This window comes from Dunckerocampus dactyliophorus, chromosome 7 (genome assembly GCF_027744805.1).
Source record: "Dunckerocampus dactyliophorus isolate RoL2022-P2 chromosome 7, RoL_Ddac_1.1, whole genome shotgun sequence".
In the NCBI taxonomy this organism is placed as follows: domain Eukaryota; kingdom Metazoa; phylum Chordata; class Actinopteri; order Syngnathiformes; family Syngnathidae; genus Dunckerocampus; species Dunckerocampus dactyliophorus.
Genome location: NC_072825.1, coordinates 4,288,536 through 4,302,209, shown reverse-complemented (window position 1 = coordinate 4,302,209; position 13,674 = coordinate 4,288,536). Strand labels below are relative to the sequence as shown.

Sequence of the window (13,674 nt, the reverse complement as noted above, 5' to 3'; positions counted from 1 at the left end):
TTTCATCCACAAGGTTTTTACTCTTACCACTAAAAAACCCCAACAAACAAATTCTACTCGAGCGTGTTTTTTTTCACACGTCTAATCCAAATGAATGCACGTATTGATTAGTGCGTGCGCGTCATGTCATCGATTGCTCAGTGAAGGAGAAAAACTTAAAAACAGACTCCCCCAAAACCCCAAAGAAACAAACAATAAAGAATCTTAGAGCCCCCCCCCCCCCCCCCACACACACACTTTAATGCAGTTATTTTTCCAAAATCATGTGTTTTTTATTCAACGAGAAGGTGCGAATTTTCGTTGCTGAAAATGAATTAGAGGAAAAAAACCAACACCTCAACGGTAATACATTTGATTGGGAAGAATGCGGTGATAAAAATATCATATTTATGCTCATCTTTCATTTCACGATGAAACATTCGATGTGCTACGCCTGAAATATTTGACCACAATATTATTACACTTGAACGCATCGAAATTACGACAAGTGTTGCAGGATTCATGTTCAAGATTTACTTTCTCTGTTTGAATGCAACGAATTGTGCTGTTTTACTGCAATAATGATGAATAACCAAGACACGTGACGTTCATTTTCACTGTGAGGGATTTGAATTGCCAAGTGAGATTTGTTGTAGACCTAACTGAAATAAAATCTACACTGTCGTGTACAAATACATGAAGTTGTGATGAAGAAATGGGAAATGAATTATCTTCATCATATTTGACTTTTTTTTAATGAAATGTCTCAAGTGTGTGTTTGGATGTGTGTGCCAATAAAATGACTAAATACAACTTGTCTTTCTCTTCCTGTGTGTGTGTGTGTGTGTGTGTGTGTGTAAAATTGGGATCTAGTTTTTAATATGAAATATAAAATATCTTCTTTGCAGATAGTCACGAATATTATGATCACGTTTTCTTCGGGCTTAATCTGAATGCAAGTCATCGTCGTCATCGCGTCTGTTAAAACGACGTCAGTGTTGAGACGGGAATGAATAAAAACGGAAATGAAACCTTTTCTTGGTTGTCATAGGCACGTGGTCCACGGCAGGTCGCCGTTACGTCCCCTGACCTTTCACCTTTAGGCTGCTTGCAGCAATGAGCATCCTTCAGGATGAAGATGGACCTAACGGTCGAAGAAAGAACCATCTTTAACACAAAAACATTCATGATAGATAGATAGATAGATAGATAGATAGATAGATACTTTATTAATCCCCCCAAATTGTTAGGAATGTATTTAAAATCCGTAAAATAAAGTTTTTCCAATCCAGTTTAAATGACAATAAACTTACCGTAAAAAGTTCCAGAGGAGACCTATGACCCTATGCTTCTAGAACCTTCTGCTGCTGGCTGCTGCGCGCACGCGCATCGATCGTGCAGCATCTGCTGTGCACGCTCGGCTCGGCCCAAACAGCCAAACCTTTTTATCATTTAGTGTCAGTAACACACACACACACACACACACTCACGCGCGCACACACGTCACAAAATAAACACGTTTTAGTTATCTTGAAATAAGAATCAAATATAAAATGCACAAATAAAATACAAATGAACATCTGATATAGTGTACATGACACACACGCGTCATGGTTTTGCTTCTGTTGTACACGCGAATCACTTTATTAGGCACACAAACTATGTTGCCTTTAAAAGCCAATAATTGAAAGACATTGTTTCTACACTAAAGATAATAATAGCAATAAAAATCCAAAGTCAATATTAATATTATTTTTTTCAAATGTTCTGCTGAATGTCATTTGATGGTGTACCTAATGAAATGTCAAGTGGATGCACGTTCGACAACACAGCGAGCAAGGCTTTTATTTGGAGAAAAGATGATGAAGAGAGGGCTGGGGGGGTGGTGAGAAAGAAAGCATCTCCACCTACCTACACCCCACCCACCCACCTACCCCCACCCTGGAGAGAAAGGGTTAATTGGAGAAGGAATTTCATCGCACATCTGTCAGATTTTAAGGCCGTGACGCACCGAGGGGAGGGCGGGGGAGGCTGAGGGGGGAGGAGAAAGAGTTGGTGCTCAGATCGATGAAGTAGCAGCAGAGGAAGAGGAGGAGGACGAGGAAGAGGAGGAAGAGGAGGAGGACATTCTCAGGAGATAATGAAAGAAAAAGAGCTGAGCTGCTGCTAGAAGACGAGAAGAAGAAAAGCGGGCGAGCGCATTTGGCTGGAGAAAACAACAGAACACAACAACAACAACAAAAAAAGGTTCGCGGAGGTTCGAATGGTGTGCACGAGATGCTCAGGACGCGCAGCAGCCGTGGACGCGCACAGAGAGGCGCCCAGTGAAGGTAAGATGAGGACTCATCCTCTCATTTTATTATCTAAACACAGCCATCATTCTCCTATTTTGAGAGCTTTTTCACGGCAATCGCTCATCTTTTACGTCATTTGAACCGTGCACGCGCCACAAATCAGGACGAGATAACAAAAAAAAAAAAAAAATAGCGCATGCGCGAGAGAAAATGCCCAAATGCGGTGGCAGCATCCAAACGTGCACGACTCGCACAGTCCGTTGTTCGATTCCTGGTGTTGGAAGTTGTTGTGCTGTTGAAACATTCCTGTGTGTGTGTGTGTGTGTGTGTGTGTGTGTGTGTGTGTTTAGGCACAAAGAGAAGGTTCCCGCCGCTCCAGTGGGAAGTGTCAGCTGGTCCAATTGGTGCTGAGGAAGTACTTAAGGTGGTGACATCATTAATTAGAAGCCGCTAATCAATCAATAAATCTATAAGCTCAAGGATGGACGGGAGTCTGGGAGAGATGTCCCTCCACGCTCACTCGGACCTCTCGGCCGCCTTCCCCCGGCCTCCCCTTGGCGGTCCTCCCCTGGAGCCCGAGCACAGGGCGCCGGCCTTCGAGCACTCCATGTCGGCGCTGGGCTACAGCGGCGACTCTCCGTCGGGCTCAGGCAGCACCTACACCACGCTGACCCCCCTCCAGCCCTTTGACGACAAGTTCCACCATCATCATCATCATCATCACCCCTGCCTGCCCGTCAGCAACGTCATCGGCAGCTTCACGCTCATGCGTGAGGAGCGAGGAGGCCTGGGCACCAACTTCTACAACCCCTACGGCAAAGACCTCGCCATGACCCAGAGCCTGACGCCGCCCTCTGCCGCTTCGAGCCTCAGCTCTTCCGTGCACGGCTACGGCGGCCTGGCTAACGGCCCCAACGGCGGCGGCGGCGGCCAGATGCTCCATGGCGGCTACGACGTCCACGGGGGGAGCCTCTTCTGCAGAACGTCCGACTTCGGCCGCGAGATGTCCCCGCCGGGCCTGGGCGGCACCGACATGTCTGTGGGCCACCAGCTGAACAAGATGGACCCCCACCAGCACACAGCGGGCCACCACCCTCACATCTACAGCCAGCACTACCAGGCCCACCACCACAGCCAGCAGGCCTCCAAGATGGCCGACCACTTGCACTCCCTGTCCTCCGCCGCATCCTCGCCGGGTGAGGGTGCGCTGGCAGGGTCGCAGGGTGGCGGCGAGGAGATCAACACGCGCGACGTGGCCCAGAGGATCATCACGGAGCTGAAGAGGTACAGCATCCCCCAGGCCATCTTCGCCGAGCGCGTCCTGTGTCGCTCGCAGGGAACACTCTCTGACCTCCTGAGGAACCCCAAACCTTGGGCCAAGCTCAAGTCGGGCCGAGAGACCTTCAAGAGGATGTCCCGCTGGCTGCAGGAGCCCGAATTCCAGAGGATGGCCTCACTACGCCTGGAGGGTAAGACCTCGTGCACACACACACATGCACACACACACACACACACACACACACACACACACACGCACACACACAGATGTTCTTCACAGACGTCTTTGGTCTCACTAGAACCTTGATGGTCCACATGTCCTCTTTGTTGACTTTAATAATTCTTTAAAACAAAAACAAAGATTCTTTGGACGGTTCTGTTCTTTTCCACTTTGAGACTGACCAGGTTCTACTGGTAAACAATTGATATGATATGATTGATATCATTCTGCTGGTTGGTTAAACAAATATCATAAGGTTCCACTGGTTAGTGAAACAATTAGTATGGCGTTCTGCTGCTTGGTTAAACCTGCTTAAACCTGCTTCTGCTGGTTTATGGTTCTGTTGGTTGAACAACTGAGATTCCGTTGCTTGGTTAAACAATTAGTATGAGGTTCTACCGGTTAAACAATTAGTATGAGGTTCCTGTGGTTGGTTTAACAATTAGTATGAGGTTCTACCGGTTAAACAATTAGTATGAGGTTCCTGTGGTTGGTTTAACAATTAGTAGGAGGTTCCTGTGGTTGGTTAAACAATTAGTAGGAGGTGTTACTGGTTAAACAATTAGTATAAGGTTCCTTTGGTTGGTTTAACAATTAGTATGACGTTCTACTGGTTAAACAGTTAGTATGAGGTTCCTCTGATTGGTTTAACAATTAGTATGAGGTTTAGGTGGTTAGATTAACAGTTAGCATGAGGTTCTACTGGTTGAACAATTAATATGAGGTTCTGCTGGTTTGTAAAAGAATTAGTAAGAGGTGCCTCTGGTTGGTTTAACAATTAGTATGAGGTTCGGGTGGTTAGTTTAACAGTTAGTATGAGGTTCTCCTGGTTAAACAATTAATATGAGGCCCTGCTGGTTGGTTAAACAATTAGTATGAGGTTCGGCTGGTTAGTTAAACAAACAGTTTAATGTTCTGCTGGTTAAACAATTAGTATGTGGTTCCACAGGTTAGTTAAATAATTAGTATGCAGTTCTGCTGGTTAAACAATTAGTATGAGTTTTTGTCAGGTTAATTTAACAGTTAGTATGAGGTTTTCCTAGTTAAACAATTAATATGAGGTTCTGCTGGTTGGTTTAACAATTAGTATGAGGTTAAGATGGTTAGTTTAACAGTTAGTATGAGTTTTTGTCCGGTTAATTTACCAGTTAGTATGAGGTTTTCCTAGCTAAACAATTAATAGGAGGTTCTGCTGGTTGGTTTAACAATTAGTATGAGGTTCAGATGGTTAGTTTAACAGTTAGTATGAGGTTTTCCTATTTAAACAATTAATATGAGGTTCTGCTGGTTGGTTTAACAATTAGTTTGAGGTTCAGATGGTTAGTTTAACAGTTAGTATGAGGTTCTCCTGGTTAAACAATTCATATGAAGTTCTGCTGGTTGGTTTAACAAATAGTATGAGGTTCCGCTGGTTAGTTAAACAAATAGTATGAGGTTCTCCTGGTTAAACAATTAATATAAGGTTCTTCTGGTTGGTTTAACAAATAGTATGAGGTTCCGCTGGTTAGTTAAACAAATAGTATAAGGTTCAGCTGGTTAAACAATCAGTATGAGGTTCCACAGGTTAGTTAAACAATTAGTATGCGATTCTGTTGGTTAAGCAATTAGTATAAGGTTCCGCTGGTGGGTTTAACAATGAGTATGTGATTTGGCTGGTTAGTTTAACAATTAGTATTAGGTTCCACTGTTTAGTTTAATAATTAGTTTGAGGTTCCGCTGCTTAGTTAAACAATTAATATAAAGTTCTGTTGGTTAACACTCAAACTCCCAAGGCAGTCATTTTGACATTTTTCAAAATTTGCAATGTCATAACTTGGTTAAAAAAAAACCTATGTACCCACAGGACCCTGACTTTTCCTAAATGTGTGTATATTTTATTCTAACATTGTTTTATCATTAAAATTTCAAAACACAAAAGAGTTCTGAGTATTACTACCTCGAATGACCATAGCAGTCAAATTGACTGCCTGATTTTTACAGGGGGTGTCATATTTTACTATTTGCTACATTTTTCCCGCCCTTCCTCCTGCTCTATTGGCTGTTTGTTTTTTATGCTCTGTGATGCTAAAACCTAGCTGTAGCATCACTCTAAACCCAAGAGAGACAAAAATGACAAGTAGAAAGAAGGTGACAGCTATGGAGGCTTTAGCCTTGCTTCAGAGAAAATGGTTGCAATTCGAGTTTGCATGTGTAATCGCAGAGAAGTTATGTTGTGTCAATTCCATCAAACACTCAATCACTATAGTTTTCATTTAGTGTCCTGATGTGTTTTTTACCTATTCCACCAATTTATTTTTAGATCTTGTTAATGATAATCCAAATTATACACAAAGAGTCAAAATGACTGCTATGGTCATTCTAGTAGTTGCAGAATTCTGGTAGACCGAGTGTTAAACACTATGAGGGTCGAGTAGTTAGTTAAACAAAGATTATGAGCTTCTGCTGTTAGTTAACAGCATGCCTGCTAGTGAACAACATGTCATGATGGTGTTGTTAGAACACAGGAGAACACACTGTCTTCATTTTGGACCAGCGAGAAAGCATGTGTGTGTTAATTGGACGGAGACAAGCTAAGGAGCCAAGTCTGGATCTTGCCTTCTGTTTCCACCATGTCAGTTATTTAGTTTGTTAGTTCGTTGGTTAATTAACTAGCAGGGTTCCACTTCAACTAGTGGACCATTAACCAATGGATTAGTGTGAAGTGTGTGAAGATGCGCATGTTGGTGTACATTCAGCATTCTAGTGATGGGCCTAACAATTGATTCAATCATTTGAAATGTTGATTCATGTCATCTTTGTTGAAGCCTTGGAGTCTAAATGGGGTGCAGTACTTGCTACAACCAGCAGGGGTGCTGCTGATTAAAGCAGGAGGTCTGACATTGTAGTTCTAGGTCAAGGATGTACTTAGATGCCCGGGTGCCATTTTCAGCCTGCAGCAGTTTTTTCTATCTCGGATATTGTAAAAATAAAATCAATTAACAAAAAAAGTTCATTAGATATACAACAAAGCTAAAATGTGGATCATCTCCTCACATTTCAAGTCACGTGACAGTCTTTGGGGACTGAGGACACGGCGGCCAGCATCAGCTCACCTGTGTCCTCTGCAGGGAGTGTGTGTGTGTGTGTGCGCATGCTGTGGCTGATGAAGGTCGCCATGTCAGTGGCGTGCACACGTAAAGATTGCCGAACAATTATTGATCCCTGATTGATGAGCGTGGTGTGCATGTGCATGTGCGTGTGCTCGCCGAGTTATGACGGCTGTGTTTGGTCAGAGATGTTCCTTCTTGTGGCCGCACACTTCCTCTCTATAATCACAGTCGTAAAGAATGAAAGCGTTCTTGGACAGCTCGCCACTTTTGGACCTGAGCCTATTTCCTGTGGGGGGAGGGGTGGGGGGGGGGGGGGGTGTTGTTCCCTCCTGGCCGAGCCCCCTTTTGTTTAATTACAAGCTTCTATTGATTTCCATGGGAAAGAGCGGCCCGCCGCACACACACCTCCGTCAACATTCTAGACAGGAATTACAATTCCGAGGAACGCTCCTCACCTCACGTTTGAAGCCACCAAAGCTGCAATGACTTCAACATGCTGCTGCCGCCACAGTGTGTCGGCCATGTTGTCTGGTCAAACGGGCGTTTATCTGCGGAGACATTTAGCCAAACACGTAGGCGCTGATCCTGGGATTTATCCGCAGTGTCTTTGTGTGCACGGCGTGGATTATACGCGATGGCGTCCTCCAGCGCGAGAAGGATGCAATCAGGACGAGAGCCTCCAAGTGGAGGAGGGATCAAGCATGTTGGAGACGAGGGTCCGCGCCTTCTCAATGGCTGCCAAAGGTCAGCGCGCTTTAGCTGGAGTGGCTGCTGATGGCCCGCGACTCACGCACAGCCGTAAAGGTCACCGCCGACCGCATTTGCATATCGGGGAATTACACGCGCAAACCAACCCAATTGTTGTTTTTCTACAGCCCCCGCAACGGCCCCCCCGCCTCCTCGACTGCACGGCCCTGGAAGGGTTAACCAGCCTGGCGGGGTCGACGAGTCTGAGCTGCACACATTTAATCAATAATTTCTATCAGCCGCTGGCCCCACAAATCAGCAGGGGGAGGTGGGGGAGGGGTTGAGTCGCCCTGAGGTGGGGGCAGGGGAGCGGTGGAGGGGGTGCTGAAGGGATCTACATCACGTTGGAGCAACACGAGATGCAGCATACATCACGATTAGACCACGTTCCCACGATCATAAGACGCTGGGGGGGGCTTTGTGTCAGCCCGCCTCCGTCGATTTATAGCACGATGATTGTGAGCCTCTTACGCACCATTACAGCGTTAGGAAGCATTTACTTAATGGCCGCCACCGCCGCCATGGCCAACCAGGGAGGGAAGGAGCCCCCCTCCCAGCGTGCCATAAATCCTCCAGCCGCTATCATCACTACTGTATAGAACAGGCCACGCCCCCTCACAGCACATCACTACTGTATAGTGCAGACCACGCCCCCTCATACCACCACCAATAACAACCCCCAAAAACGCATTTAGGTTGATGTGGTTGTTTCATGTAGATATTGTCGCATGTGTGTGTGTGTGTGTGTGTGTGTGCGTGTTTGAAGGTCACACTCAGCTTCGACCAATCAGCTGGGATTTCCACTGAGGGTTTAATTCATTAAAACATTTTATGATAGAAATGTGTCAGCTTTACAGTTAAATATAAATATACATAAATATCGCTCAGGTTAAAAGTGAGAAAGTAGTGTGGTAGGGGGCGCTGTTGCTGACTTTTTATTTCTGTTAGTAGGTGGATTTTGTCAAATAGTCCTGGAATTAAACCAATATCGAGGAATATTGTAACATGATGATCGTCTGACAATCAAAGGATTTCGTAAGATTTATTGTCAGGTCAGATCAGGGTCGCCCCCGGCCAGTTGGGGGCCGAAGCAGATTTTTATTTGGACCCCCCCCTGCGTTTCTCTCCTGACTTGGTGCTCTATGTCTCACTGCAGCAATGCACATCCTTTGCACATTTGCTGAGAATGCGCCCCCTTTGCGCAATATGGGGCCCCCTTGGATCGTGGGGCTCTAACGCACAGTCTGTTGTCTGCATGTAGGGAGGGGCGGTTCTAGCTCAGATCCTTGTGTGTGTGTGTGTGTGTGTGTGTGTGTGTGTGCAACGGTCAGCAAAACATGTGGTGCGTAGATAGAAACACTCGTCTAAGTGAACATTTAGATAATTGCTCAACTTTCCCAAATGTTTTACCCTCCCCCTCCCCTCCCAAGCGTCTAATAAAAGACCAATTAGTGATTGTTGCTGAGTCAGCAGTGTGTTATTTCCCTGCACAAGTGTTGTAGTTGTATCAGTGGTGTTGTTGTCGGTCAGTGGGCTATTGTGTGAATTGAGAGTCTGGTCAGAATCTCACCGAGGAACACTGTGATGCCTTCACTGACACGAGCTGCTGATTCGTCTCTTTTAAGTCGTCAAGCTTGCTGAGCTAATCGCTTTTCCTTCAACAAATCCACTTTCCCTCCACTTAATCCATTTGTCCCCGTTAGCCGGCCTCCACCTTTGCTGTGTTTCACGCGTCTTCCTGCTTGTGTCTGCAGCCTGCAAGCGTAAGGAGCAAGAGCAGAGCAAGCTAGAGCGGAACCAGGGCCCCAAGCGTACCCGGTTGGTCTTCACGGACCTCCAGCGCCGCACGCTATTGGCCATCTTCCGGGAGAACCACCGGCCCACCAAGGAGCTGCAGGTGACCATCTCTCAGCAGCTGGGCCTGGAGCTGTCCACCGTCAGCAACTTTTTCATGAACGCTCGCCGCCGCAACCTCAACAAGTGGGCCGATGAGGGCCGCCCCTCCTCCACAGGGTCCTCGGGCTCCAGCGCCTCGTCCTCGGCAGTGTCCTGCAGCACGGCATGATGGTGGCGTGCGGCAGGTAGGGGGCGCCAGACGGGTCTGAGCAGAGACCGGCCGAAATAAATGTCCTCCTGGCGGTCGGAGGGACGGAAGCAGCCGTGATCCGTGATTTAACCAAAGTGGGCGGCGCCCTCGGAGAGGGAGGGGCCAGAGTGATACGAGGGCGGGGCGGGAGGTCCCGCTTGTACAGTCCTTTCATGACGCCATCTTGTTTCTTCTGTTGATGACGTAGAGTAGAGAGGCTGAAGGTTCTGCCAATCAGGAGCAAGCATACTTTGGTGCGCCTTCAAGTCCTCGCCGCTCCTGACCAATCAGGAGGTGCTGTTTGCTCACATGTGTTGAGTGACTTCCTCAATCAAACGCCATCACCCAAAGACAACCCCGCCCTTTTTCTTAGCGTCCTGTCACTCCTCGAGAATCAAGACGGAAGAGGAGGACAAGGACGTCTTTTGTTTTTTTAATAATTCTTTTTTTTAGCATGTGTTTCCATGGCGATGGCTCTCGGACTACGTGATGGAGCGTCTGACTCGCAGCTGTCAATCATTCCTACAAACACATGCCCCCCCGCGCTTCCCCTCGGCCTTGAATGAATCACAGGGGCCAGGACAGAATTCCAAACCAAAAAGAATCCAAACAAAGAAGATCTCAGCTCTTTAAGGGGAGGAGCTATGAGAAGGGGAGCAGCTATCTGTCAAAAGGGGGAGGAGCTCCACCCGACTATACAAACAGTCCACTAAGTTTTTTTTTACAGGAGCAAAAAGAAGGAATGTGATGTTTTTGTACAGATGTCAAGCACACAGCTGGATTCCTAGCGACACGGTGGCGCTGCGGGGCGCTTTTGTTCGAGCCCCGCCCGTGCAGGTACAAGGTCATTGTTTTGGTCCACAAAGGAAAGGCTTTGACACGCCTCCTTATAGCCAATAGTTGACTGACGCCATCGATACTATTTATTACTCTTTGTGTATTTATTGTTTTAATTTATTTGCTTATTTATTGACGCTAACTATACGATGTAACTATTTATTTGTCTGTTTGTGTGAAGCCTTTTTCTGATGGGCACTTTTAGCTGTAGAATCCCATCGTAATACCAAAGATGAACGTTGCTTCCCTGAATGTACCGATCCCTGAAGCCCCGCCCCCACCCCGTGATGTTACGTACAGTATCTTTAAGGTCTGCTCCTCTTTCTTTGTGCTCTTAGCGCCGAGGCCAAAGCTTCTGTGAATGTCGTGATATTAACGAGTGACGTGAATTAATAACATTATTATCCTTATTAGGAACAATAAGAATAATAATGATGATGATGACGACGTGATGGCATTGCGCCGCGTCACTTTCTCATGAGCTCGTTTGAAGGCCTTGTTGTGTATCTTCAAGGTCACATGCTCGTGTCCCCCGGGGGTCATGCATGGTTGTGATCGCCCCCCGCCCCCTCGTGCTCTTCACCTCATCAAGTCTTCTGCCAGTGGTCTCAGTTCCAAGAGCGTGCTTGAAGGATCTTAGTTTCTTCCTCCTCCAAGAACTTCCTCGCGCTCATCATCTTGTTCTGACCTCGCCACTGGGGTGGGGTGGGGGTGGGGGGTGGGGGGGGAGGCCTACCCGCTCTTCACTTGTCTCCATGGACAGACTGGGCGTCCTTCACAGCGAGCACTTGAAAGATGGAGCGAGGGGTGGGGGGCAGGGGCAGTGGCATTGACTTGAAAGGAGTCTTTCTCAGAGGGTATTTGGTCCACAGGTTGTGTTGGGTCAGACCTGTGGGCTTTAGGGGGTGTTCCTGTGGGGGGGGGGGATCAGAGAGGAGGTGGACCTTCCAGAATGAGGATGAAGGTTGTGCTGAGTGTAGGAGAGGCAGGAAGGGGGTGATGTATTAAACTTTAATGTGTAACAATTGTAAGAAGCATGCTGGGGGTGGGGGTGGGGGGCTATTATCTAGACTAAAAGAGGTCACTGTGCTGACCCCTGCTGGACAACTATTGTCATGTGATCAAAGCAGAACTTCCCCTGGTAGGGGAACATTCTGGCTGCATTCTGGAACCCCCGAGTGACCCCCGCCCCCCCACTGAAAGCAAAAACACTTTCAGGGTATATTAAAAAAGACCAAAAACATTTTTGATAAGCAAAAAAAGAATCAAGAACCAAAGATGATGAAGTGCTGCGTCCGAGAAAGCACCAGTGTTATGATGGTGGAACTGAGACATTGACTGTGTGACACCATCCCCCCCCCACCCCCCGTGTGTCCCCGTCTTTGTGAATAAGAAGACTTGAGCCATCTACCTCAACTGTGTGAGAAGATATTGTGTAACCAAAGATTCCATGCTGTCAGGGTGTGTCTGCATCCGTCTTCATTGCCTTTACGTCCAAAAACCAAATAAGCTGGAATCAATCCGAACCCGGAGCCCGAGCGGGCCCGCGTCCAGCCAAAGCTTTAGTCCAGTACGCTCCTGTCGACCCGTGATGTGTGTAAATAAATAGTCCAGACCAAAAAAGGAGGAGGTGACAATCCAAGCAAGGAGGATCTTGCTGTAATCAACGTTGCCTGTTCTTGTCCTCACAAACCAATCAAGCACTCATCCGCACGCTCACCACCACACACTCTATTTTTACACCTTTGTAAGCCTCGCGGACGCTCCTGTTCCGTCGAGACGCTTCCTGCTGCCACTGAGGTCCATCATGGTGGGAAAGCCCTTTGAATACCTCATGTTGTTTGTTGTCATGTTGCACTAAAACAATAAAGTCATTTGTAAGCCAGCATGACTCAGCATTCTTCAGCAGCACTGCTGACCTTCCACCCCAGAACTATCAGCCACAATCAATACGCTTGTTGCGTATTGACCATATCAAGTATCAGTCAAACGCACTAAGATTCTTGCAACATGTTTAAACTCTGACTGCTGACACGTATGGCGCTGAACCTTGACCTATGTCGGCCATCTTGGGTCAGATACATGCTGTGTCAGAATTAAGTGCACCTGTTGAGTGCGTTCACACTGAGAAGTATGGGAAAACACAGCGCATGGATGTTGCACTCAAAACCAGTGCTATCAAGAGATTTTAAAAAAATGGACCAATTAATTCATTGTGTAATTAATTGATGTAATTAATTTCACCTAAAAGAAAAGCCCGCTCGTTGGTGTATTTTCATTTAAATTCATTACATTATTGTGGCAGATGAAAATATTGATATACAGTTAGGGAATTATTTATCGTGGTTAATTGGTTCCAGACCAGACCACAATAAGTGAATTTCCGGAAAGTAGGTTTTCAATATTTATAAATGGAATATTTTCGTCGTTACAATATAAAAAAACGTTTATGGCTTTCTAAATATGATCGTTGCCTTTTTTTAAAAGCACTGTAGACATGAAATAACACCACTATAGTCACTTTTACACTCCTATTGTTTCCAACACATCGCTCAACTGTATCACCGGCTACGGGATCCCTGCAGGGACACAACAGACGGCCGCCGCTAGCATAGCAAGCTACCGAGCTAACTAGTTAGCGTCTCCATATTACTTATAAACCTAAACCTAAGGTTAGCGTCTCCATATTACTTATTCTAAACCTACGTGTTGTGGGTAATGACAAAAAGCCAAAACCTTACAACTTTCACAGATGCTGGGAGAACTATGTCGGACATGCCGTGGCTGACTACAAGCAGTGTGAAGGTAATTCAATCTCATGTAACGTTACTGACGCCTAGTGGCCATAATACTGCATATTTTTTTTTTACTATTTGACTAAACGTCCATAGTCAACCACCAAGCAGCGGTCATTTATTTTCGAAAAACTGCGATAGTGAGGGAGCGATGTTCGAACTGCAATGTAGAAAGGGCTGGAAACAAAAAGTTTCCTTCTGAAGTTGTTTTTAACAGACTTGCGGTCCTAACCATTTACATTCCATTACAGTATTCCATGACAGAGGATTCATTTCAGAGTTGGGTTCTTGCTTAGTTATAAAACAATAGAATTCCTGCAAATAAAGGCCACAGAAAGAAAAAGCTTCC

General features: G+C 46.2%; 1 protein-coding gene across 1 annotated transcript; it reads left to right on the top strand.

Moving 5' to 3' along the window:
- Nucleotides 1-2,049: 2,049 nt before the first annotated feature.
- On the top strand, nucleotides 2,050-11,218 carry onecutl (one cut domain, family member, like). Its single transcript, XM_054783272.1, has 3 exons — nucleotides 2,050-2,309; nucleotides 2,624-3,742; nucleotides 9,362-11,218. The coding sequence occupies exons 2-3, from the start codon at nucleotides 2,755-2,757 to the stop codon at nucleotides 9,670-9,672; spliced, it is 1,299 nt and encodes a 432-aa protein (XP_054639247.1). The 5' UTR covers nucleotides 2,050-2,309; nucleotides 2,624-2,754; the 3' UTR covers nucleotides 9,673-11,218.
- The last annotated feature ends 2,456 nt before the right edge of the window (nucleotides 11,219-13,674 follow it).